This window comes from Lagenorhynchus albirostris, chromosome 17 (genome assembly GCF_949774975.1).
Source record: "Lagenorhynchus albirostris chromosome 17, mLagAlb1.1, whole genome shotgun sequence".
Lineage (NCBI taxonomy): Eukaryota > Metazoa > Chordata > Mammalia > Artiodactyla > Delphinidae > Lagenorhynchus > Lagenorhynchus albirostris.
This window is the reverse complement of record NC_083111.1, coordinates 47,321,814-47,349,749: the sequence shown is the minus strand read 5'-3', so window position 1 is coordinate 47,349,749 and position 27,936 is coordinate 47,321,814. Positions and strand designations below refer to the sequence as shown.

At 42.3% G+C, this 27,936-nt stretch overlaps 1 protein-coding gene across 7 annotated transcripts in view; it reads left to right on the top strand.

Moving 5' to 3' along the window:
- The window catches only part of NCALD (neurocalcin delta), a 432,659-nt gene that overhangs the window by 385,971 nt on the left and 18,752 nt on the right, over positions 1-27,936 (top strand). For all 7 annotated transcript variants that reach the window (XM_060127588.1, XM_060127587.1, XM_060127590.1 and 4 more), the window contains one exon: positions 25,019-25,415. In XM_060127588.1, coding sequence (XP_059983571.1) covers positions 25,038-25,415 — 378 coding nt within the window. In that variant the 5' untranslated portion in view covers positions 25,019-25,037. The remainder of the gene's footprint in view (positions 1-25,018; positions 25,416-27,936) is intronic.

The window sequence follows — 27,936 nt, the reverse complement described above, 5'->3', positions numbered from 1 at the left end:
CTGTCACCAACTCTGAGACTTGAACTTATCATTTAACCCCTCTGAGCTTCAGTTTTTTCATCTGTTATGTGGTGGTAATAATAACCCAACTCACAGAGCTGCTTTAAGCTCCTGCAAATGAGGAAATGAAGTCAGATTTTGTATATGAAATATTGAACAGTTTCTAACGCATAGCAAAACTCAAGAATTGATAGCAGTTATTATTATTCCAGGTACTATACTAGTTGCTGGGAATGCAAAGGAGAATGGGGGAGAGGGATACTGTGCGGGTGAAAGTAGACAATAGTATCTGCCTAAACACCTCCCTGGGCTGTTAAGAGGATTCCATGAAGACATCAGGTGAAAGAGCTTCACATACTATATAACATGCTGAACAAAAGAAAGCTATTATGGTTGTTACCAGTGGTTGGGGCATTGTCTAGATTCTTCCCTTTTCCTATCTGTTAAGAAACTCTTACTTGCAAGTAAGAGATAACCCCACAGGTCTTAAATAATCCATACAAACATTCTCTCACAAAACAAGATGTCCAGAGGTGGAGTGTTTCCAAGATTGGTTAATTCCGTGGTTTGATAATGGCATCAAGAGTCCATATTTCCACTCTGTCATTCTCAGATGTTGGTGGACTCACTTCAGGATGACGTTGGCTGCCGTAGGCCAGGCATTACCTTCTCACCACACACTAGAGACAGCAAGAGGCTATCTCTTCCCTGTATCTTTTCTTAATATCTAAGAAGCCCTTCTCAGAGTCCCACCTTGCTGTCTACCCAGTAAGCCTCACTGGCTAAAACTGGATTCCGTGTTCCTTTCTAAGCCAGTCAATGATAAGATAAAATTATTTTAATTGGCTTATGCTAATCAAGATTCACCCTCCTGGGGCTGGGAAGCCTCTCATCTCCCCACCCCTGCCCCTGCCTCCAAAAAAAAACAAAGAAAACTCAAGGTATTGCAGAGGATGCAGGGCACCTGAACAGAATCAATTTCTTGTTAACAGGGAAGGAAAGAGAAATGGCTGCTGGGTAAACATGTACAGTGTCTTCTACTCTATTTCTAGTCAGCCGCCGTGTCTCCTAATTTCACCTCCAAAAGATCTCTTAAATCCACCCTGGCCTTTGCCTGCCTTCCCAGCTCTCTTGCCTAGACTCTTGATTCCTTCTGTCCTTTTCCCAGCCATCCAGTCAGCTCTTCATATAATGCAAGTCTGAGTATAGCATTTCCTAACTTAAAGACCTCTCAAGATTCAATTCAGATGCAACCACCTCTTTGAAGATGCTCCAGATGTTTTATTTATGGCTCTTTATAGCCCTGCTGAGGGACAGTCTTGCTTTTGAGCTATTTGTATATTTTCTATACCTCCCAATTTCCTCTCTGTCCAATATAGTAGCATTAGCCACGTGTGACTCTTGACCATCTGAAATTTGACTGGCCCAAACTGAGATGTGTTGTTAGTACAAAATACACTTTGAATTTCAAAGATTTAGAACAAATAAAAGGAGGAATGCAAAGTATTTAATAATTTTAAAATTGATTGCATGTTAAAATGATCATTTCAAATGTGTTGGCTACGTTTTGGTTAAATGAAATGTTATTTAAATTTATTTCACCTGTTTCTTTTTCATTTTTAACGTGATGACTAGAATTTTTAAAATTCCCTGCATGGTTCCCATTTGGAGCCCACGTCACATGTCTGTGCACTAGACTGTTAGCTCTTACAGAGTCGGGGCTGCATCTTCTTGATCTATTATTCATCGTGTAGCTCCCTTTCCCCACCTCGGGGTCCATCAGAGTTAGAATCTAGTCAAAACACATTACTTGGTTAAAATAAAGTGTAAGATGACTCCATTCGGAAATGAAAGTACACAGGATGATTTATCTGACTACTGCCTCTGGATTTTTGATGCATGGGTTTCTTTTCTGTGTTCTAACTAGTCTGAAGCTTCTTTTTCAGTTTACCAGGTTTGGAAATCACTGTTTGTTGTGGTTACTTCCGAGCACTGAGTTTTTATGAAATCATCCAGATTGAAAGAGGAGAAACTAGAATTGAAAGATTTTGATTAGGTTTGCTTCTCTTTGTTAGTTTTCATTCTGTCTTATTAGACCTTCCTCGACAAATTATATTTTACACTTTAGAGGTAGTGGTGTCTCCATGACTACAACCTCCAGAATATTTTCATTACTTTTACAGTCTTTATTAGGAATAAAGATGCAGATATAAATTATGCACTTTCTATTCAACTCCGCTAAATTACAGCTGGCATTTTTTTCATGGATAAAGAATTATATATACATATTTTATCATTTATTGTATTCTTAGCCAGGATTTTTTAGAAGGCCAAGAAATTAACATAACCCAGAAAATATTTAGCAGGAAATCTGTTTATAATGGCACAGTGAAGTCAGAAACTTTTTTATATTTCATGAGCAGAAATGAGGGAATTCAATTTTATAGTTATGGTAGCCCCAAAATGCCATTGTTTGAGGAAAATCTTCTTTTTTAGAAATGTCTGGAGAATTTATAGCTCTAATTTGGAAATAAATAATATCTATGGTCATAAATCATGTGCTGAAGACGACAACAGGCTTACTTGGTTACTGTTTGGTCAAAGGACTGAGGGGCCTTTGGAAGCAGAGTCCTCTGCCCCTCCCTGTCTCTGGGGCGTGCTAATCCTCCTGCATGAACAGAAACAATCGCGGAGTCCATTATTTTGTCAGTTAACACTGCTTTAGTAAGTGCCCTTTGCCAGGTCTTGCGAAGACCATTGTTTCCTCTGGCTTTGATCTTTCTTGATCACTCAGAAAAGCTCTGCCCCAGCGACATCTAGATGCCGGGAAGCGGATTGGAATTCTGGGACTCTCCCTTTCCATGGAATTGTTATCCCAAGACTGCTTGGTGGTTCCTTCCTTCCTTCCTTCCTTCCTTCCTTCCTTCCTTCCTTCCTTCCTTCCTTCCTTCCTTCCTTCCCTCCCTCCTTCCTTCCTTCCTTCCTTCCTTCCTTCCTTCCTTCCTTCCTTCCTTCTTCCCTTTCCCTCTCTCTCTCTCCCCCTCCCTCCCTCCCTCCCTTTCTTCCTTCCTTTCTTTCTTTCTGTCTGTCTTTCTTTCGTGGTAAAATATACATAACATCAAATTAACCACTTTAACCATTTTTAGGTGCAAAATTTGGTGGCATTAAGTACACTGACAATATGGTGTAACCGTGGCCGCTATCCATCCAGAACTTCATTGCCCTAAACAGAAACACTATACACAGTAAGCACTAATTCCTCACTCACCTCCTTTCTCCTTGCCCAGCAACCTCTATTCTACTTTCTCTCTCTGGAAATTCACCTATTCTGGGTACTCATATAAGTGGAATCATGCAAATTTGTCCCTTTGTCTCTGGCTTCTTTTATTTAGCATAATGTCTTTAAGGTTCATCCATGGTATAGCAGGCTGAATAATATTCCATTGCATATATACAGCATATCTTATTTATCCATTGATCTGATGGTGGACATTTGCATTGTTTCTACCTTTGGGCTTTGTGTAGTTTTTAATAGAGCATAGAAACATGTGATGGCACTCTGGCCATTTCTGCATTTAGATCTGTTTCTGATGAAATAAAGAAACCTAGATGTTATCACCCTAAAAAAGTCTGACTACCTGCTGACAAAGAGAGCCTGCTAGTATGGGAAGGTGTCATCGAGTGGAGACACCTTTACAGTTCATATTATTTCTCAGAGTCAAGTGCAGACACCTCCCAGGAAAGACAGCCCTGCCTCATTGCCTGGTAGAGACGAGATGCAGGGGCTGCCCACTTCCCACCAGCCACTTCCAGGCGGGAAGGGTCGCTGAGGGTGTGTTGGAAAGCTCCAGCCAAGTGCTGTCTGGTTGCTATTGCAGGAAAGGGGATTTTTAAAAGGAGAGTGGAAGTGTCCCTGTCTCTGGAATTGAAGCAGCTCGAAGGAGGATTTTGCATAGCCTTCTTTTAGGAGAGTGGGCTTCCTTCTGGTGTGTGCTGGCTGCCGTTTTATTCCAAGAGATAGTTGATGTTGTAGCCAAGACCTGGAAATATCCAAATCCTGCCCTTGCAAGCCCCTCTCCTCCCCCTTGGGGTTTTCCTGGGAGCTGTTAATACACAGACCTCAAGGAATCAAAATGCCTCTTATCGTTAGCCAGACAAGCAGGGCAGGCCTCTCTGGTGATCAGGTCGGAGTGGAAGGTTCAAGGCCCAAGTGAGGCCTCCTCCACCCTCTCGGCTCAAATCTCAGTGTCCCCACCATCCAGCTGCTAAGCCGGGAGGGATAGTCTCTGCACTACAAGTAAGCAGAAGGGATGAGGGAGAAAGTGCCAGAGATCTCTGCTTATCTCTGGAGCCAGGGCAAAACAAGAAGCAGGGGGAAGGCATTGGACCTCAGCAAACTGCAGTCCTTGCTTTTGGCAAATTAGTAGCCTGGAAACTTAACCAGTGACATAAGTGCTTCTTGGGGAGGGACCCGAATAGAGGCAGAGGGAGGGCAAATTTTTCTCGTCCCTCTGTATATGTAAAGACCCTTTATGTACGTTTCTTTTATAACGGCATGTGTACCGCACACTCGTCATTATTGCTCTTTTGCTGGAGACAGTGCCGAGGCTCTGAGACTGTACATAAATGGCCTGCCATACAGCTGAGTGGCAGAGCAGGATTTGGACCCAGATCTGTTGGACACCATGGTCTGTGATCGAACAGTTATTCCATAATATTCCTTTTTTTCAAACTTGGCCCCAGAAGGAGTTCCACAAGGCCCTGTAGCACTTGCCCCCATCAGCCCTCTTCCGGGTCCTGTTCAGTGGGGAGAATGGACTCCTGTGACAGGTCTCTTCCAGTAATTCGTTTTGGTTCTTTGGGGAAACATTTCTGACCATGGAGACCATCCATTCTGCAGAGCCGTTTATGAATCCTAAGCTAGAAACAATTGAAGTGATTATAACATGAAAATTGTTTTAAAAGAAAAAGACAAATGACCTTATTTCAGAATAACGTAATTATTTTAAGGGCTTGTTTCTCCTCAGCAGTCAAAGCCTGGTTAGAAATAATTGTTACAGAGCAAAACAGTAGCTTTGAAAAGTCTTACTGAGGAGATTATAAGAGCAAAGGGAGGTAAACCCACATCGCTGACAAATGCTGCTACACGATTACGTTGACGCCTGGTGTGCAGAGCACACACACGAGCACATGCACGTGTGCACACACTTCAGGGTGAAAGGAGCAGAAGAGACCACACCCACCTTACACAATGATTATACTGTGACACCAACATGTCTCACATGCTCTCTGGCTTTGAAAGAGCCTTACCCGTTCTGTCCTCCAGGTTCACTTCTCTTAACCCCCATACTTTTACGGTTGTATCAGCACAGAGACTGCATAATGGACTGGTTAAGAACATGAGTTCTGGAGCTATGGCCCTCCATCTTAATCCTGGCTCCACCACTTATCCACTTATTAGATGTGTGGTCTTGAATAACTCACTTAACCTCTCTGTGTTTCAGTTTCTTCCCCTGTAAAATGAGGAGGATAGTAGGACCTCCTTCAGAGGGTTGTTCTGAGTATCAAATGAGTTAGTGTCTAATAGGCAGTGCTCTATAGAAATACGGTAAATAACAAGAAAATCACAGCAGCCAACCAGAGTGAGTGAGATAGAAGGCAGACGGGGAAACGTTTTTTGTTTGTTTGTTTGTTCGTTTTTAGTAAACTACCTCATATTCACAAAGGCCCACACACTCAGACTTTTGTCATTATTGTCTCCAGTCAAGTTTACACATTAACTCACAGAGTTAGACTGATGAGTTTGATGGGTGGGAAGTTCATTATGCCACTTTAATTGAGTCCCTGGACCACAGCATCTGTGATGCACTATGACTTAATATTCTTTATGAATCCTGTGATTCACTTCTAAATAGCATAATTTAAAGTGCTTTGAATTTTTACATGTATTATAAAAGCATAATTTGCTAAACATCAATACTTAAGAGTACATCACAATGTTTGGAAGTCTGTTTTGGCATTTCTTCACTTTTTTACAAGCCATTGGGACACACAAAAAAGGAAGTTGACCAGACCTCCTTCACACTCTGGGGTCAAACCCATGCCTTTTGGGTATTTCATGAAATGAACATCTCATTTCATTGGAGGAGGAGGCTGGGAGTTGCTGGTGGCAAGTCCTTCAAATCAAAGCTTTTTTCATACAACTATAAGTGTATAGCCATTTTCCCCCAAGCCCAGTGGGAATAGGGGCCCCTGGAAAATAGACTTAAGGAGGAAGAAATAATCTACATGGCTGTAGAACTGTGGTTGTTTCCCTGATGTCCCAGTTAGGACACTTCCAGGTGTGAGGCTCAAAATCTCCAACCGTGACTTGCCACGGGGAAAATTTATTATCTCACAGCACTGAAAGTTTCGGGCAACAGCCCAATGAGTGGCTCAGTAATGTCATCAAGGATTTTTCTCTTTTCTCATATCCTCAGTATCACATCATCTTAATGTTTTATGGTCACAAGATGACCACAGCAGATTCAACCATCACATGGAACTGTGGGAAAAGGCTGTTTCTTTTCCTGTGCTCCCGTTTTATCAGCAAGGAAAGCCTCTCCTCAAGGCCTCTAGCAGCCTTCCACTCAACATTTCATTGGCCCAAACTGAGGCTCAAGCCTTGCTCAAATCATTTCTGTGCAAGAGGAATACAACCACCATCGTTGGCTTAGACTAATCAGAGTTTGCCCAAGTTACAGTGGGGAGGAGGAGGTATCAGAACTGCACCAAGGCTTCGCTGGTGTGCATCCAACAGGACATGCCTCAGTGGCCTGCAGAAGTAGAGGCGTCTAAACGGTGCTTCTTGCTGGATCCTGTTGGAACAACTTCAGTTGGATATTGTAGAGGTGGCTGCTTTGGGTGCTGTGTTAGTCTTGACTTAATTGAGGTTGAGTCGTGTCTATTCCTCAGCACAATATTCATTGTCTTCAAATGGATCTCCTGTCCCATTAACGCCCACTGGAATGACGGGAACTACTCTACAGCCAGGTTGGAGTTCCATCAGGGGGTCATAGCATCTCAGATTTGGCATGTTTGGGTGGGATTTTAGGAAAGATCACGTGAGAAATGAACGGTAGCTAACAACAAGGTAGTCATTATGTTCAAAGATTTATCGAAATTAATAATTTATCTAAATAAATAAATTAGATTGAAGATGTAACGTAATGTGAAAATTACATTAAAGAGGTACATGATGATGACAGTTTGGGGTATTGGTTTTGGTGGATGAAAAGAGGACAGTGACGTCCACCTAGCAGAGGTTCAGGAAAAATACTGTGCTTTGCATTTGAAGACCTGAATTTCAGATCTCATCACAAGAATCTGAATCCTCATGAGCTGTTTGAAGGTCTGCCTTGAGTGTCTTCTTGTGTTTGCATCCTGCAGAGGCTGAAATGAACACGCAATAACACTAACATACTTATAAGCATCACAAGTTTTATTCTTGTTGCTGTTGCTATTATTAACGTTCGTATTGCACTGGATAATTTACACAATATTTTTACGCACAGTACCTCACTGGATCCATACCTTATAAGATATTATTGTCATGCCCGTTTCACCCATGCAAAATGGAGGCTCAACAGGTTAAATGCCTTGCCCGGGGTCACTTAACTGCAAAGGGACAGAGCAGGAAATCTAATTCAGATCTTTGACCTCAAAGTCCATGTTCATTCCTTACCATCATGCAACCTCATTGTGTGTTAGTGTTTCTGAACGAATTTCATCTTGTCTTAGGAAACCTGAAGTTTCTCTGGATTTCTGGCTCAATGACTTTCCCTCTCTGAGCCTCGATTTCCTTACCTATAAAGTGGGGATCATAATAGTTTGCAGAGTTATTGCGGAGGATTAAGTAAAATAATGGATGTGAAAGTGCTTCGTAAAACTGTCAAGCATTATACAAGTGAAGGTTATTCTTCATCGCTAGCTGCTGTTCTTTAAATATGACACAGTGCTGCATAATGATAAAAGCAGGTCCTGGGAGTCTGGGGATTCAAATCAGCCTCCACCATTTACTGTCTGCCTGATCTGGGAGAAATTATTTAATCTCCTTAAACCGAGTGCCCTCATCTGTGAAATGGGTGCGTTGTTCCCCCCTCATAAGATTGTTATAGAGATTAAATGAAGTAATGTACTTTTAGCATACTGTGGACATGTGACCATAACGATGTGGGAGTGATCATTGGCCTGGGGACACTAAGAAGAGGCCCTCGATGAGTTGGAGATTGATCACATAGCAGGTGATTGTGATAATCCCAAAGAGCAAGGGAAGAACTGACTTAGGAAGACAGGGCCTACTCACTAACTACACTATGATATCACTTTGTAATTAAGTCTTTCCCCACAGAAGAATTGTTTTAACTGAGTCCTGGCTATAAAAAATTCTAGTTAGCTCCAGCCACTACACAGTGCATAGAAAGACTGCTGTCCTGTATTCTCTGATTTCCGTAGATCTGATTTTGTATGTTGAAAGAAAACTTGACTCACATGAGTCAGGCTGTGAGATGAAATGAAAATATTCTGTTGACTGAATTGTCTTCCCCTAAATTTCAGTGACCAAATTTCAAAGTCCATTTCTACATAATTGGAACTGCTGTTTGCTAGCGCGTGACGAGTGAGCATCACAGGTCTGGCTTTATGTGTGTTTTATGCAATATGGAACAGGCTGAAATGGTGAAGTGGATTTAGTCAGAAGGAAGGCAACCGAGTTCTTTGGAGTCAGTGGTGGGGCATTCGTAGTGGAGTCATGAGATGTCCTCTTTTCTACAAATACTAAATTTTACTTTGATCGTTTAAGTTAGGACTTCTCAGCCTGGGTATGGGGCCCACGGGTGAGCTATGGGTGGGGTGGTTTTGATCCCTCAGCCCTCCGGGTGGCACAGGCGCCTAGGCCACCCTCCCCAGGGTGCAGCGAAAATAGCGTCATCTTCCACAGGTGCTATGAGACATTACACGCTGCTTGTCCTGCCTCCACAATAGGGACACGTGGTTAGTAGAACTTCCCACAGGTAGTGTCTTTCCTGAGCTTGACCTTAACAATGAAGATACGTGGTAGGTAAACTAGGAGGAAACAGGATCCCTGCTCAGCCTGAAACTTTGACCCTAAGATTTTTAAACCTTGATAGGGAGAAGCTTTTTTTAAAAAGTCACTATAAAGTCTGCAAGCACACTCTGTCTTGCTAGCGTTGGAGCTTCTCTGTTACTTTGGGGTTGTTTCTGTGACCATGAAAAACACCCACGTGAGGTTTGAATTATGCAAACGTAAATCCATGATGATTCTCTTTGGAAATGGAATTGTTTAAAATGCTCCAGTTTCAAAAAGCTAACTTTTTTTTGGCTGTGGGAAGAGGTGGTGGTAAGAGATATTCTGCTGGCAAAGCAGAGCTAGGATTCCAGTTGAGGTCTAAGTAAACGTAGCTCACAACTGCCGTGCTACGCTGCTTGCAGCAGGTGAACACTGGTGGGATGAGGTGAGCATGGCAGAAGGAAGGGTGCATGGAGGAGGATTGTGAGGACCCTGAACGCCAAGGATGGTGGGAGTTGAGGAAGGGAGAAAGGGGACATGGAAGTGGAGTGGTGGTTCAGGGACTGAGCCTTGCCGGGTCTTTGATCCTTCCACCAACAAACTGTATTCTCCTTGGAAGACATATGGGTACTTCTTCCAAGTCAATGCCACGTGCTCTTTGCATTTCAGTCTTTCTGCTTTCTCTCGGGAGTTAAGTGAGGACACACGCTCCACGCCACCTCTGTGATTTCCCATCCAACACCTCATTCCAAGGGGTCCTTTCCCACTTACTGTTGTTATTCCTAGAGTTGGAGGGAACTTCTGTTCACCCCACTTGCATTCCCACCCAAGGAGAGAGGAGCAGATTTCACACAAAACTTGGTCTCGAGATGCTTGTCCAGAGCTTTACCTTTAGCTGCATCCTCAGGGTGTTTTTATAATTCGAATCTGATATGATGTCCTCACAAATCCAAGAAGAGATTAGTTTATTGTCATCCTGTTTCTTCTGGTATCTGTGACTAATGAAAACAGCCTCGGGATTTGTAGTGTTACTCACAGCACAGTGTTTTTTGAGGGAGTCAGAGGAATGAGGGGCAGGGAAGTTTCAAGAGAAAAGCATCACTTTCTCTTTGTCTCACCTGTATCCACTTCCCATGTGACCACAGAGCCACCTTTACCTCTTTTCATGGGTAGGGTTATAGGCAAAATTCAGTCATTCTGAATACTTCTTAACCCAATCACACAGTGAAAAGAACACCTACCCTCATTGTTTATGTGTGATACGTGATTACCTTGTTTAGATTATGCTCCTTGAGTATAGAGACCATGTCTTTTATGTGAAATCATAGTCTATCTGGTTTACCAGCTGACCAGTCTCCCTGCCATTTCATCCTATATAATAATTATTTGAATCCACTGTCTTGGACAGTCCCAGGCGCATAGCGCACTCTCAGGAAATTCTTGTGAAGTAATTCAAAAGGAATTGGGATCTCCTTGAGTAAAGACATTACTCCAAGCTTTTCCTGTATACACAGCTCACAATTTTATTCTAGGAATAGTGTTCGTTCTAACTTCTCAATTGCATTATTTGATCAATTGGGGATAAATTTAAACATTTAAAAGTATACCTTTTAATGCATATTTAAGATTCTTGTAATCTAAATGAAAGAAATGATTTAAACTACATGCATACCACTGTTGAAATTTAGATGTTTGAAATGCTGGAGAGGGTGTGGAGAAAAGGGAACCCTCTTGCACTGTTGGTGGGAATGTAAATTGATACAGCCACTATGGAGAACAGTATGGAGGTTCCCTAAAAAACTAAAAATAGAATTACCATGTGACCCAGCAATCCCACTACTGGGCATATATCCAGAGAAAACCATAATTCAAAAAGATACATGCACCCCAATGTTCATTGCAGCACTATTTACAATAGCCAGGTCATGGAAGCAACCTAAATGCCCATCGACAGATGAATGGATAAAGAAGATGTGATATATATATGCAATGGAATATTACTCAGCCATAAAAAGGAACGATATTGGGTCATTTGTAGAGACGTGGATGGATCTAGAGACTGTCATACAGAGTGAAGTAGGTCAGAAAGAGAAAAACAAATATCGTATGTTAATGCATATATGTGAACCTAGAAAAATGGTACAGATGAACCAGTTTGCAGGGCAGAAATTGAGACACAGATGTAAACAAACATATGGACACCAAGGGGGGAAGCGGCAGGGGGGTGGGGGGGTGGTTGTGAGATGAATTGGGCGATTGGGATTGACATGTATACACTAATGTGTATAAAATGGATGACTAATAAGAAACTGCAGTATAAAAAAATAAGTAAAATTCAAAATCCAAAAGAAAAAACATTTAGATGTTTGTCTTTTTTATTTTAAAGTGGATCCAACTCAGTTTTGATTACTGAAGTGTGTTAACTCTAATGCTTTTACTTCACTTCTGTGTTCTTGTACTATTACTTCCTGTACGAATACAATCAAATTCTAATTTTGCATAATTTTCTTATAATGGAAAATGCTGCTCTAAAGAAACAAGCGATCAACTCAGAGGATTGGAATAATGTTCTGTATCATTTTATACACTGTTGCACATCGTATAATTCATTAGTGAAGGGAAAGAGGAGTACTGGCAAATTTATCGTCCTCATTATTCAAATAGAATAGTTACATATAATACAACACTCTCCCATTATTGCTTTCTCTTTCAATAAAATTATTGGATAAATTTGAGATTTTCATTATTTTTTTTACTATAACCGTTTTTGTTGCAACCCAACTCATAAAGCCCAAATTTTATGTAAGAGTAAGCATATTTGAATCTTTGGATGTGTTAACAATGAGAAAGATTTAGGTTGTCAGTTCCAGCCGTTTGTTATACGATTCCATTGGTGCTTCTGAGTCCACACTGTTTGCCTGTTTCATAAATTTAAGGCGTTTTGCTAGCTACACATGATGAATGCATAGCCCAACAGTCTCCTCTCTTTAGTTCATCTCAGCAGCTTCACACTGAGGCTGTATTTGCTGCCGCCATAACTGCTAAGCTATGTGTACTAATAAGCCCTCTGGTGCTGCAAGATAAAATAGAAAAGGGCAGAAGTCGCATTATTCAGGAAAAGGCAGAATGTAATTTTCTTTGCAACGTCTTCTGCTGAAGTCGGGGCACACTGTGGTTTGCCAGCACAGGTACCGCGATGTGGGTTTCTGTGCGTGTGCAGGGCGTGGAGTGCAGGATGCCGCCTCTGCTGTCCTTGCCGCATTAGCCAGTGTGACGTCTAGCTGATACGGCTTCCGCCAACCCCACTCCGGTAGTGACATGCCAGGAAAACGCTGCCAGCTTTTCGGAACAACTTTAGAATATTTTGAAAACTTTTTTTTGCACTGATTCTACATTGTTTTTAAATGTTTGCTATAATGTAAGAGAATATAGAGGGAGAAAACGGTAGCTCCATAGAAGTGACCCACTGCTGTCGAAATTTAGAAATAGGGAAAAGGTTAGGGCGTCCCAACTGGCAAGGGGGCAGGTGGGTGTGCAAGATAAGTTAGAAAACTCTCCCAGGCACACACACAGTCTAAACAAGGAGGGGCTCGCCTAGTTGGACACAGAACCTCTTTCAGAGCTGGTGGGGATCCTTTGTTTGAATTTGTTGCATTTTTATCACGTTGTGGATATATTTTCACCTTCCCTCTTTTCAGATTAAGCTTCCATTTTCATTTTCTCTTAACAAGAAATGGAAATAGTAAGCAGAGTGTAAATAGCTAGACAGGAAGGTTTTTCTTAAGCACACAGACCTGCACACATCCTCCAACACTTGGCAACGTATCCCCTGAGGCTTTGCTCTGTTTTCCACCACAAGGTGCTGTGCTGAGTGGACAGAGGACAAAGCTCTGTGTCCTACGTCCACCTTTGAAACTTATCAGCCATGGTACCTTGGGGAAATACTTATATCATCACCCTCAATTTCTTTAATATAAGTAATTGATCTTGCCCCTTCCTTTCTCACGATATTTCAAGGATCTGCTGAAACAGTATATGTGAAAGCCCTGTAAACATGCAAGAAGGGGCTATGCTTTATTTCAATTTGTGGCATTGGGTCGCTGGTGTAGTGCCCTGCATACCCTTGGCATTCTTTAAATATTAGTGGAATTCTTTAAAGTGACACAAGCAATGTAATACTCTTTAAGGTCAGTAGAAAATAAGCTCAGTGGAATAGCTCCATCGTTTCTTAGGCATCTACCACATGCCAGCATCGTTCTCAGAGCTATAAAGAGAAATGCCAACAAAACTCCACAGATACGCTTAATGCTCACTTAGAAGAGAAAGGGCAGCTGAATGTAGGAAGTAATAATCTCCACCTGACACCAAGTAAGATTTCAACAGGTAGAGAAGGAGAGACTCATGGTTATAATATTGACTATTGGGAAACACTTCAATGTTTACAAAGGGTTTTAAGTTTATTCTCTCATAAGCTTCATTCCCTGGACCAATGTGAGGATTGGAGTGGAAATAAAAGTGTGTGTCAAGTTCAGGATAGAGTGACGAATTCAGTGGTTCTGATGAGGTTGGGATGCAACCTGGAAGGGCCCTGAGGACCAAGCTATGGGCTTTAGCCTTTAATCTGTCATCAATACGGAACATGGAAGATTTTTGAGAAATAACATGACATGATCAGATGCAGAGCCTTAAGCCTGGAGAGCAGTTAACATTTCTGAATTCAGGTGGGAGATGATGACGGTCTGCATTAAGAAATGGCAGCACTAATTGGAAATAAGTTGAGAGACAAGGATTTTCCTATGGCTGTTTTTTTCCCCCTAATGATAAATGGAGTTTTTTTTAAACCAGTTTATTCCTCTTTTTCACCTGTGATCTTAGAAAAGATGGTTAAAAAAAAGTAATAAAACAACGGAGAATCATTTCTTACCCCAGGTAGAGAAGAATTGATTTGGTGAGTCATTGATACCCGATGTTTGTTAGTGGTACCAATTTGTATCCAGTTTGTTCTGAAAATAGCATTCTTGTCCAGCCAGACTCTGAGAACGGGTTGTAAGTCCTCCTTAAAGCAGTAGGACCATCCCGTTGCTGGAAGGCTGATTCGCCATGGGACTTCTCTGAGCCTGCACTGATTCTGCCCCAGCCCCACTTCCCAGCCTCAGGAGGGAAGACCAGAGAAAGAACCAGTGTCCTGCTCTCCATCAGCTGCTTCTCCAGTGGGACCTCTTTGCTTAATTTCTGGTTAAAATAATGCCTTCTATGCAAGGAAAACATTCAGCCAGGGGTCTGGCAGGAGTCCTCTCTGGGTGCAAACCCACAAATGTCTTTCACATCTGGCAAGTGATCCAAGCGGGGAGTCAGGCAGGAAGCTAACAGTGGTTCTCTTTCTTTCTCTAATGTCACATTCTTGCTCTTGTTCTAATTCTTCATGGAAAAAAGCGGGATGACTCTGGAGGGCTCATCTTTGTAAGCAACCCACCAAACTGAATCCTTATCTCATTCAGATTAATAGTCAGTGTTTACTGAGCACCTGCTAGATGCCAGACACAATACTGAGTTTTCCCTCACTCATCGGGATTCCTTTTTCTCATTTCCTGTTTTCTCACCAAACAGCCCCATGAGAGAGGTGTTACTACGTCTATTTTACTGTAGAAGAATGAGACCCTTAGAGAGGTCAAATGACTTTCCCAAGGTCACATAACAGTGTATTATAATAAGGACTTTAATTCAGTTCCTTTGCTACCAAGTCCAATTCTCTTTCCACACGCCTGGCTGGAGGACACAAAAGGCGCAAGAGGTTAAAAGAAGTTACTTCACAGTCTCTCCTTGTCAGCCAATTATTGTACTTCTGACTTGTACATTAAGCTTGATGGATAAACGTTAATATTTTAGCCACATTGGCCAGGATAGAGATTGACTGATCACCACCTTCCAACAGAAGCATTCGAATACCAGAAGTGATCCAGCCAGAGATGTGGACGGGATGAGAGTGGGAGGGTGGTTCCCACGCTCCTCCCCTGGGACCACGAGCTGCATGAATTTGTCATGATGGTTAGCTTCTTAAGCCCCGTGGAGTAAAACCAAGATATAATATCCCTCTCACCAACAAAACTGCAAAAAATTGTAAAAATAAAATACTAATGAAAATACTCTGAGCTGCAACCAGAATACCAGACTCCCTCCCTTCCTTTCTCTATCTTATGTAGGATGCTATTTTTGTAGGAATACTCATTTTAAGCCAGGAAACAGTAGATATTAAGCACATGCTTGCTGAATAAATAAAAAAGAATTATAAACTATTCTTAGACTCTGTGGAGGGGCTTGTATCAATTAGCTAAATGCATTTGTGGCCCCTGGAGAATGTCTAAAAATGGACATTTGAGCTTCTCTTGTGCCTCTCTGGCTGCTAATTACATGATGAGGCCTGGATCCCCATAGCTGATCTATTTGCCCTCCTGAGTCCATGATGGCTCACTCTTCTGCTTTACAATTTTATCAAAACCCAAAGTAGTACTTCCTGTCTTTTAAATAAGAGAATATTGGACTTCCCGTGTGGTCCAGTGGTTAGGACTCCACACTTCCACCGCAGGGGGCACGGGTTCGATCCCTGCTCGGGGAACTGAGATCCCACATGCTGCACAGCATGGCCAAATAAATAAATAACTAAGAGAATATTTAGTACATTTAGCTAAGCAGAAATTTATCAAAATAGGAATTCCATGGAAGTCAGCCAAGGTAGGGTCTTAGCCTGTGGCAGCCCTGGAGAATGGTTGAGGGCCCTCAGAGCTTCCCCTTCTTTCCCTCCCTGCAGCTGGCCCTGGCCTAGCATCTGCCGCGAGGCGGCCCAGACAGGCAGCTCTGAGGCAGTGGCCTGATGGCCACATGCACTGATGGCAAGGGGACACATACACTTCATCCGAAGACCTTGACTTCAGGCACTCCAACAATTTCTTTCTCTGCATCAGCTTTGTAGTTTCTGCATGTAGTTTAGTATGACCCCTGTCCATTTACTCAAGGCCACTTAACTTAAGGGCACTTTAAGCATGCAATGTAAGTTCACCTCCAATTGCCAGCAGTCTAGGAGTGGGTGGGGCGTGGGAGTCAGCCATTAGCTAGACTTGAAGTGGGGGGAAAGGAGTGGGCATGAAAAGTCAGGAGTTGAGTATTATGCCACAGAGGATTTAGAGTGCTGTTTGGGTAAAATAGCTCTTCAGGCTGAAATGAGAGAGGGGACATTCACGTGGTGGCAGTAGTGACAGGGTGGACGTGGCCTCCTAGGTACTAGAAATAGCTAATGCCAAATTTGCGTGTGTGTGCCTGTGACACAGGCAGAGGGGGTGGTGTGCAATTCCAAGTCCAATTTCAATTCTAATTCAGTTCTAATCCTAGCTGGCGTATAAAGTCTTACGAAATGCACGGTTAGCATATAAAGGCTCTAGAGGAAAATGGCTTGTTGGAGAATTTATAAGGGAGAGTCTAGAGATCATGGTACTTGTCAAAGACATCAAGAACATGTTTGTAATAAATACTGCCGAAGGAATCCAGGAACCATGACTAAGGCAGATGCCAAGGGAATGAAAGAAAAGTGGAATCAACCGAAATTGCCTTCAAGGGGGATTAGTTAAATAAATGTCATGCAATGGGCTGTAAGCCTCATGTCACTAATTATTCTGTCAGCTACCCACTTCAATGTTTGGCCCAAGGTCAGTGCTCAATACTGTCTGTTGAATCAATCAATCAATCAATCAAAATTCAGCAATTTGAAGAGATGAGATACATCCATATGTATAACATGGAAGAATGCCCACAATATACTTTTAAGTGAAAATGATCCTCTTCATGGTTAGAGTGTACAGATTTCATATATGTGCATTTAAATGTCTAATATGATATATATATACATATATATGCATATATAAAACTGTTAATGGTGGTTATTTCTTATGGAGTACTGCTGGATCAGAGCGAGGGTGTTCACATTCTAGTTTCGATATCCCTTTATTACTTACATGTTTTATAATAATAATAATGTAGCACTTTGGCAGTCAGCAAAACTAAAAATGATCGTTTCCATTTTGGGAAACAAAGGAAAGGGTTGTTGTTGGATGATGTTCTCTTCAGAGTCTATCAGAAATATATGTTTTATTGGCAGTAATATGGGTTGTACTTTATTTTTTATGGAAAAATAAAACTTGGAAAAGAGCCCAAAGCCAGGCCCTCTCAGTCTGAACTTCAGGCTCTGTAGAACAAGGGCCCAGATATTTGAGAGACCATAAGCCCTACTCACCCTGGGAAGACCAGATGGGTTTCCCGGGCTTTATCTCAGAGCCCGCGGAAGGCAGAAGGCAGAGTGGATTTGTTTCTAGAGAGCCTTCTGCTCGCTATCTATTTTGTACCAGTTAAGTTCTCATCTCAAACCCCATCACCTCTCTGCAGGGGGAGTGAGTGCAGGGCTGTGACCAGGAGCACAGGTATGACCCCACAATCAGGAGATGTGGGTCCGAACACCCAGTCCTCATTGGGAAGAAGGCCTCCCTGCAAGCAGTGGCTTTGTGACATAGTTCAAGCAGCCCCAGCAAAGCCGTTTTGTGATCCACATGAGGAGGTAGGGAGCACATTTTGCTCCCTTATATGAGCTCATCTTACCAGAGGCTGGAGGAGAGAACATTCTTTGGTCGAGGCAACTAAGTTAGCGAGATTATTACATAACTTCAGTTCTCCCTCGGTAATATTTTAATTTTTTTCCCCTCTATGCTCCACTGTGTTTCATTTCCTAATTTCCCCACTATATGTAAATATGCCAGTTTATATACATGGTCTCCTTTCAGACTTCCACTGAGAGGAAGGTTCCATTGAAGAGAAATTTCTGAAGCAGTGTGCTCTTCAGGTTTTTATTTAGTCATTTTTTTTTTTTTCAGTGAGAATTAAGGACAACTGACCGTGAAATGAATTTGCTGGATTTTAGCCACCTGTAAAATTCAGATGGCTAAAACATCTGATGTCCCAGTGATGGTAAATGAATGCTTCCTCCCATTGACCTATAACTTTTATCATTTTCTTCCTTACATTTTAGGAACTTTTTTTCAGTTATGTTTTCATAATTTAGACATTCCGTTGGTTGAAAATTCAAAGCAACTCTTAGAGGACAAGGTTACATGTTCCAAACAGGCAAACGTTTTAATTAACCCGGCCTCTTTCGGAAACCACTGTGGGCTCTGTGTTCCTTGTTGCAGCTAAACGTGACTTCAGCTGCTAGCTTCTTGTCTATTCCATTTTAGGAGACCTCGGTGCACTTTGCATTGAGACTTACTCTGAGGTTAACCAGGCTGTCCAGGGTAAATTATGGATTTTTTCCTGGAAAATCTAACTCTGGGCATTGAAGAATTAACTCTCAGAGTTTTAGAACCTTATGGGGAATCACAGAAATGAAATGCAGCTCTTTCCAATCCACAGGTACAAAATATAAAGAAGGGAGCACATGCATTCCAAAAGGTTGTTCCCTACTCACCATTTCCTTTCCCTGTGGCATCATTTTTAGGAGCTATTCCTTTTTTAGTTCTTTTTAGATGGAAAGTTAACTTCATAGTTTAGATTCCTGTGCATGGTTCTTTGTTGGTGGTTTGGTGTCTTGTATATTTTTCCTTTTTCATCCGTGGTCATTATTAACCCCAGATTTAGTTTTTGGACACGGAGCAACTGGATGTGACTTATATTTCCCAAAATAAGTTGGGAAATTTCACATTGCCCAGCTCAGATTAAACTACTGAGTAACAGAATGCTGACGTTTAATAGAATACCACGTGTATTTCATTTAATGAAATGCAGTTGAGATTCAGCAAAAATTAATATATATTGTATATGATATATGTTATATATATTTTATAGTAGATAGATAGGTAGGTAGATCTTATGGGGTATTTAAACTAAAGGGTGAGGACCCAATTGCTATTTAAAAGTATTCTTCAACACCCTGAAGCAGAAGCCCTTAAGAGGTAAAAGCTGGAGCGTGCAGGAGGCCAGGGTACGTGGGCAGGGGGCCTGAGAAGAAGTCAGGGATGGCCAGGGCCAGCTTCCACAGAGCCTCGTGGGCCAAAGGAGGGAGTCTGGATTTTCTTCTCAGTGTGTTACGAAGCCCATATGGAGCTTTAAGCAGAGGAGTGACCTGGTCTGTTTTGTGTTTTTTAAAGGTCATTCTGGGGAGCTGAGTGGAGAGCAGATCGGGGCCAGGTAGGGAGAAGGAAGACAAGAGTCAAGAGTGAGAAGCCAGCGAGGAGGGCGTTGTAGACATTTCAGGAAGGAGGCGATGATGGTTCAGGCTGAGGTATGACAGTGGAGATGGTGAGAATGAGTGTATTTGAGACCAATTTTAGAGACAGAGACAAGTTTAGACAGCACCTGCTGTTGGAACACGAGTGCAAGGAATCATAGGTGAGTCCCAGGGGTTTGGAGTGAACAGCTGGGTGGAAGCTGATGTCCTTTACGGAGACGGGAGAGGGTGGCGTGGGGGAGTGAGCACAAGATTCAGAGAGGAAACCAAGAGCCTCAGTCCTCACCGTGCCACTGCTTTGAGCACTTCCATGTGCCCCCTCGAGCTGGCATGAAAGACACACGACGGAGTGGGCACACTTTCAGTCTCTGTGTCTTCCTGCCCCCTCGCTGCCCATCCCCGTCATCCTCCCCAGCTGGTTCCTTCTCCTCTTTCACATTCTAAATGGCAGGGCGACGCAGGGCTCAGTCCTTATCCCCTTCTCTTTTCCATCCACATTCACTTCCTTGGCATTCCTATCCTGTCTTTTGCTATAAAGATTATCTATGTTCTGATGACTCCCAAATTTATATTGCCTCCCTGGACCTCTTTCTCTAGCTTTAGACACATCCAACTACCTGCTCAACATCTCCAATCAAATGTATGATAAGCATATCAGAACTAACACATGCACAACTAACTTAGCACTGATACCCATGCCCCCTGCCTCACCCCGAACCCCTGCTTCTCCTGCATTTTTCTTATTTCAGTAAATGCCAACTTCATCCTTTACTGTTCGTCTTTTTTTTCACACCCTACAGCTGAACCGTCAACTAATCCTACTGACTATACCTTCAAGCTGTGTCCAGAATCCCACTAAGTCTCACATCCTCCGCTGCTACCCTGGTTGCACCATCTCTTGCCTGGGTTGCTGTCATCTCTTGCCTGGGTCACTGCGGTGGCCTCCTAACTGGTCTTCTCACTGCTGCTCTTACCTTTCTTTAGCTTTCTCTCAACACAGCAGCCAGAGTGATCCTGTTAGAATATAAATCACTCCTATCATTTCTCTGCTGAAAATCCTGCAGTGGCTGCCTCTCCCTCAGAGTACAAGCCAGTTACTTCCTGGTCCCACATTCTGGTCCTCATTACTCTTCTGATCTCATCTCCTTCCTTTCCTCGCACCCATGCTCCAGCCCTGTCCTTGGGCGTGCTAAGCATATTCCCCGTGTAGACCCTTCTCATCTGCTGTTTTCTTGGCCTGGAATAGTCTTCTCTCAGTCATCTCCATGGCTACCTCCTTGCCTCTCTGGTCTTTTACAAAGGTCACTTTCTTAACGGGGCCTTCCCTGGCTTTTTATTTAAAACGTCAACACCCACCCACCCGTTCCTGGCATTCCCCCACTCACCTTACTTTTCTCCATGGCACACATCTCCTTCTAACATTTCACTTATTTATTGTCTGTCTCTTGCCACTAGGCTGTAAGCTGCATGAGAACAGGAGCTTTGCCTGTTTGTTCCCTGCTGAATTCCCAGTGTCTTGAGCCTTGCCTCCCTCCTGGTAGACGCTTAGCCCATGTCTGTAGAATGGGTGAGCTCTAATAGGGGTCGTCTCTTCCCTCTAACTACTTCTTTCTGACTCGTATGGAGCTGTTGTCTTCATTTCTACGTGTGCTTGTCTGTGAAGCTAGTAGGGCATAGTGAAAAAAAGCAGTAGACAGCCCCATGCAAATCAGGCTTCCCACTTGGCTCTCTCATTCAAAAGCTGTGGAACTTGAGACAAGTCACTTTGCCTCTCAGAGTTTCCTTCCTGCCTGCCTGCCTGCCTTCCTTTCTTTCGCTTATGAAATGGCGAAAGCTACCCTGCCGTCACTCAGGGTTGCTGTGAAGGTTCGACAGAATAACGTATGAAGTACCGTGGAGAATAAGAGGCAGTTTTCACTGACCGCAGCCTCTGGCCTCGACTCAGTGCCAGAGCTTTACGTATGTGACTGTCTCGTTTAATTGTCACGTAGAATCAGTGAGACACGAGCTTGTACAACTGAACTCATGTCACAGATGAGAAGACTGAGGTGCACCAAGAAATTAAGTGAATTACCTGAGAGCTAGTCAATGGTAAAGCCAGGCTTTGAACCCAAAAGCATTTTTATTCCATGGCCTGAGTTTTCCTCATTGTGTTCTACCGGCACAAGATAAATGTTTCAATGACCAAATATGGAGTGATGAAAAGGATGTGAGCTGAGGTGCAACTTCTGTCTCCAGATGATTTGTTTTCTTGACTGCTAATTAATGTAGCGTTTCCCTTAATGTTATTTTTTTCCCCCTCTTCAACTCAAACAGCAGAAATTCCCGTCTTCCAAAGAAAAAAAGGTATTGTCAGGCATTTTTCTATCTTTCCCTTCCTCCCTCAAAGAATGAAATGCTGTCCTGTGTCCCCGGAGATTTCTGTCATACAGCCTAACCAAGTCCAGATGGTTTTCTCAAGTTCAGACATCATACTTAGTAAAGTGTGTGTAGTTATCTACAGAAACAAGTACTGGACTAAATTGCAAACACCCGCTTCCCAGATAACTTATTCCATGCTCTTCTGCCTTGTTTGTGTTATGGCCTGTCTGTGCTAATGAATTTGTAAATGTGGTTTAATTACTGTTTACCGGAAAAATAGCTGCACACAGATCAGTCTCAGTGGGAGTCTTAGCCAAAATGTTGAGGCAATTTGTTTCTAGGGCAAAAACAGCTAATAAATGAGAAGCACTTTTTAAATGTTGGGAAGGGAGCTTCAGTTCGGTTTTGAAGAAACAGTTTTTTATATATCCTGGGAAATAAATCATTCCATAAGAGAGTGGATTTAAATATCAAAGTGGCATTTTTTTTCCCAAGGCCTTGCACTCGGTAATTTGCACGGAACCAAAGTATTCTAACAGTGATTTGATTGAATACCACACCAAAGGGCTATCCTCTAAAGAACTCACCAAAAGGAAAACTCAAAATTACTTGTAAATTCCAGCAAATGTTTCGGAGCTCTGTAAATCCATGTATTATGTATTACCTCATGTTTCTGAATTCTTGCCTCGGGCAAATTGCCAACTTAGCAACTAAATGACAGTTTTAAAATTCTAATAGAAACCAGCCTCTCCAACTTTTCTTTTTTTCCTCCAGGAGAAAAAAAAAACGGGACACGAGAGGGAAGTGAAAGTTATTGAAAGGTTCAATTTATAAATTGTCTGTGCTCTGCTTGGAGTTGTAGTTTAATTTTGCTCTTGCATAAAATGGTATTTGCCTGATTCTACATAAAGGGGCACCTTTGAAAGTAAATAAATTCTCACGGGCAACTGTTGGTCCTGCTAATAGGGAGGAAGCTCTGTCACGCTACCCTTCGGGGGATGCCTGCCTCAGAGCCAGAGTGGGCTGGTTCTGCCTTCAGTGAGAACTCAGAAAACAAAAGCAATCAACTTGGCAACTAATAAAGATGTTTGTCATTTCCTGAACTGTGGATATAACAAAGAATTTGAGCAGTGTGAGATGCAAGCCCTGCCCTCAAGAAGTTTATTTTTAGTGGGGGCAGCAGACAGGTACACAGGCAATTCAATCTAAGAGATCCCAAGGCGGGGGGAGGGGGAATTGAGTGAAGGTGGTCAGCAAGTACAAACTTCCAGTTACAGTGTAAGATACCTAAGTTCTGGGGATGCAGTGTACAGCATGGTGACTATAGTTAACAATATTGTGTTGTATATTTAAAAGTTACTAAGAGAATAGATCTTAAAAGTTCTCATCAGAAGAAACAAATTCTGTAGCTATGTTAGGTGATGGATGTTAACTAGACTTATTCTGGTGATCATTTCCCAGTATATACATATATCAGGGCTTATGTCATATACTTCAAACTTATGCGATGCTCTATGACAATTAGATCTCAATAAAATTAGCAGGCAAAAGAGACCCCAAGGCCAAGTCTTAACTACCAAATACGATTAGTGTCTCAAATAACCGTATGAAAGCCAGGGCCTCATCTTTGGGGCAGAAAGACTCCTTTTCCAAGAAGGTTATTGCATATTTCCACATTGTAATTATTTATCTGTCTATCAGTCGTTTCTTCATTCATTAACTCACCCAATGTTATTTGTGATGGGCCCTAGAGAGACAACGTAACTTCAACAAGACTCCATCTCAAGGAGCTCACCCTGCAGTGGGAGGGAGGCAGACATAAACAAACACCACAAAGTGAAAATCTCAAAGAAACTGGGAATCATTATTAAAATGGGGATGTGTTATCTTTTATATATTCTATGTTTCCAATACAAGAAAAATGTAAAATACAAGTGCAGAGCCCCTTTATTAAAAGGGATTTATCTTAACCATGCTTAAATCATAAGACTTTGGACATGAGAACTAAGCTCAGATATCACCTCCTCCAAGAAAGCTTCCCTGATAGCACCCATGTCCCCTTTTGGCTTGAGTGTCCTTTCTATGTACTCTCACTGCACCATGTCCATTCCCCTGATACCATGTTTTGAATTTTTATTGTGTTGTCCTCTTACTGCCACTACCACCTCCATAAATACACAACTGGGTACCCCTTAAGGAGGAGGGGACACATCTTACTCTTTGCATTTGCAGCGCTAGAAACATACCTGGTATATGGCACTCGGTTAATGTTGAATAGCTCTGTGAGTGGGAAGATGATAATTACAGGTTTTTTCCCCATCTAATAAAAGTTGCCTTTTATTCCCCACATTATATTAAGTTTTAAAATATGTAACAAAGGGTATATATTCTTGTTTTTTGAAATGTAAATGTATTAAAATGTAAATATATTAAATGTAAATGTATTAAAACATTTATTAATAGCATATTTAGATAAGGGCGCATACAAAAAATCTAGGACACACACCGAAATGCTGGTGGTGGTTATCTCTTAAGTGTTAAGGCTTGAAATGATGCTAACTTTGTCTTTATGCATCACTGTGTTGTTTAACTATTTTACTAAGGATGTGCTACTATTATGATAAGAAAATATGAAGTTATTTGTATTTTAAAAAGGGAAATTTGGCCCATTTCATAAGCCACAATCGTAGGACATAAACAACTTTATGAAACATCATCTTTACCATCTAACGCAATGTTGACAGTGATTTGACTTCGGATTTAAACAACTGACCAAGCTTGGTGGCATTTAATGGAATTAAATGGGTTTCTATTTTCCTTACTCATGTCTGTGTTTATAATATTCAGAAGGTACCCAAGCACTTTATTTGCAGTTGTCTAAAATGTGCTAAATTATCTCTTTTGCTCGCTCTCTTTTGTTCCTTTCCTTTAATTCTCCCTGCTAATACTTGGATTGGGTGTTAGAACCCCAGTCTTTTAAAGCCAGGCTTAACCTCTTGCAAATAGATAAGGCAGAACTAAGTAACCAATTAATTCTCTCTCTCTCTTTCTTTCTGTCTCTTTTTCATTATAAATCTCCTGTTTTTAGGGTGGCTCTGTGTAGAAGAAATATCAGTTTTCTGGTCCGTGATAGTGTTCTGCCGTGCATCTTCTGCCTGCCCATCTTTCAACATTTTGTCTGGCTGACCAGAATGTTGGAAAACCCTAGACAATGTTATTGGACTAACAGTTTATTTCTTTTTCCCAGAGGAACAATCACAGATTGTAAAATGTGCCTCTAAAGAACAGGTTTAAAAAACTATATATACTATATTCTTTTTTATCTGCAGCTGAATTCTTGCTGCCAAGATGGGGAAACAGAACAGCAAGCTGCGCCCAGAGGTCATGCAGGACTTGCTGGAAAGCACAGATTTTACAGAGCACGAGATCCAGGAATGGTATAAAGGCTTCTTGAGAGACTGCCCCAGTGGACATTTGTCAATGGAGGAGTTTAAGAAAATTTACGGGAACTTTTTCCCTTATGGGGATGCTTCCAAATTTGCAGAGCACGTCTTTCGCACCTTCGATGCCAATGGAGATGGGACAATAGACTTTAGAGAATTTATCATAGCCCTGAGCGTAACGTCAAGGGGGAAGCTGGAGCAGAAGCTGAAATGGGCCTTCAGCATGTATGACCTGGATGGAAATGGCTACATCAGCAAGGCAGAAATGCTCGAGATTGTGCAGGTACGTGGACCTTGCCCTTTACAAAGAGAAGAGTGTGAGTCACAGTAAGAACTGGGAAGTCCACAGTGCAGCTTAGTGGAGAGATTGCAGACGGGTGGTCTGCCTGGGCACTGACTTGGCCTAGCCAGTGTCTTTGAAAATGTGGAACCCATATACAAAACAGGGAGGTTTACACATAAACATGCAGATTGGTTAGCATCTCTTGGAAACTCAGGCGCTCTGGCCACACTGGGCCCACATTCTTGCCTGGCATAGGTGCCCTGGGGCTTTGTGGTGACTCCTCCCTACAGAGGGACATGCACTCTTCAGCTGGTCATGCTCACTGTGGCCACTCCATCTATTCAGTGCAATGACCTGCCTGGACCTAGAGCCTGGAGTGATGTTTAATGGTCAAACTCTGACCTGGGTTCAAATCCTGCCTCTTTCAGTCACTACCTCTGCGACTTTAACCCAAGCGAGCCTCAGTGTCCTTGTCTGTAAAATGGGACTATCAGCAGTACCCACTGCTGTGGGATTGTTTTAAGATTAGACTGACTCTCCGTGTTCAATGCTTAGCACAGTGCCAGCCTTACAGAAAAGCTCATCATCACTGCCATCACTAATTTCCAACTTTATTAGACACTTGAATAAAAGTAGGGATCTCTAATCTAGCTTCTGTCTCATCAGAGATACAAACAGTGCAGAATCAAGGCCTCCATCATTTTTATAGGAAGCACTCCATTTTATTTCCCCAAATCACTCACCCAGAGTAGATTTCCCAAACAGAACAGGAAAAGGGGTCGTTTTTCCTTTCACCACCCACTCTTCTTTGCAAGTCCACACTCAGGCCTTGTCACTGTCCCAAGAAGCTGTGTACCTTTGTGGGAATTCTCACCGTTTGGTTCTAGCTGGTCTGCACCAGGAGAATGCATATTTGCAGATGCTACAATCGCTTCAGAGGCGGCACTGTCTTTTAGGTGTCTGGGAAAATACGTGTTAGAAAGTGATGAGATGGAGGCAGGCTGTGGGCCGGCAGAATCATACACAAATTAAAAAACTTCAGCTTGATTACAAGTGTCAGCACATAAATTCCTTGCTGAACTTCTGTCCCTCCAAGACTCAGAAATTCAAGCCATTTAATGTAAAATGCAAATTCATGATGTTCACCTGCAAATACTCATAAGTGGTCAGGGTGAAGATCGAGGCTTGTCAGTGAATGGAGGGCGGAACTCCATAAATTCTCTAGTTTTTCTTCTTCATTGTTGCTTTCTGTGGTGTAATTTTGGTATCCACAGAATATTGGTGGTGGTAGCAGAACTGGAATCCTTTTGTTTTTCCTGGCATTGGTAGGAAGGATTCTATTGTGGACTCTGTAACACTGAAATACACGGTATTGGTTTCCTCTTGGAAACCAATTGGCTGCTGTAACAAAGGGCCATAAACTTAGTGGCTTAAAACAACACACATTTATTATCTTACAGTTCTGGAGGTCAGAGATCTGAAATCGGTTTCACTGGGCTAAAATCAAGGGGTCCGCAGCTTGCGTTCTGTCTGGAGGTTTTAGAGGAAAATCTGTTTCCTTGCCCTTCCTACTTTTTGAAACATTCCTTAGCTTGTAGCCCTTTATATCCATCTTCAAAGCCAGCAACAGTGGATTGAGTTCTTCTCACGTTGCCATTCCCCTGGGTATCTCATTCTGCTTCTCCCTTCCACTCATAAAGACCCCTGTGAGTACACTAGGACACCCCAGATAATTCAGAATAATCCCCCCTAGCTCAAGATCCTTAACATAATTACATCTGCAAAGTCCCTTTTACTGTGTAAGGTAACATATTCACAGGTTTCAGGGATTAGGACACGCACATCTTGGGGGGGCCATTATTCAGTCTCCCACGTATGTCCAAACGCAGTTATGTTCCTTTTTCCAAAAAATAATTTTGTGCTATATCAACATCTGGGTGAAAAAGCAAAACCATATGCAGATTTATTTTTAGAGTCTTACACAAACATTTTCACATTCATGTGTTTGTTTTTTTAAAGTGACAAACTTAGGAACATGATTTAGGTCCAATATTTTATTATTGCATCAAAACCATCTCTCATAAGTCTTAAGCCAGATCACAATTCTGACGTTTCTCCCGTAACGGCAGATCCTCTCCTGGGGCGGGGAGGGCCCTAATCTCAGCCCCCCACTGCAAGAGGAAGGAGAATCCTTCCTGCCCCACACAGTTCTCTGTCCCTGAGCCCAGCCAGAGGCAGGTCTGAGCACCCACACCCAGCCCAGCACAGGCTATGTTTCAGGAAGGGGGCAGCGAGCATGTGAGTAGCGTTGCGCATTGAACCACGAGTGCTCAGATGCTCTCTGGGATCTTGGGGGTGAGGGAACATGAACTTAGGGATCCATCAACAGGACCTCAGGGAGAGAATGCAGGAAGAACAGAGAGTGAAACTGACCCCTTCTGCTCTCAGAAAGTAACTAGGACCCTTGAAAGAACACGTTTTAACTACAGGACTGTCATTGGGTAGGAGTACACAATCTGAG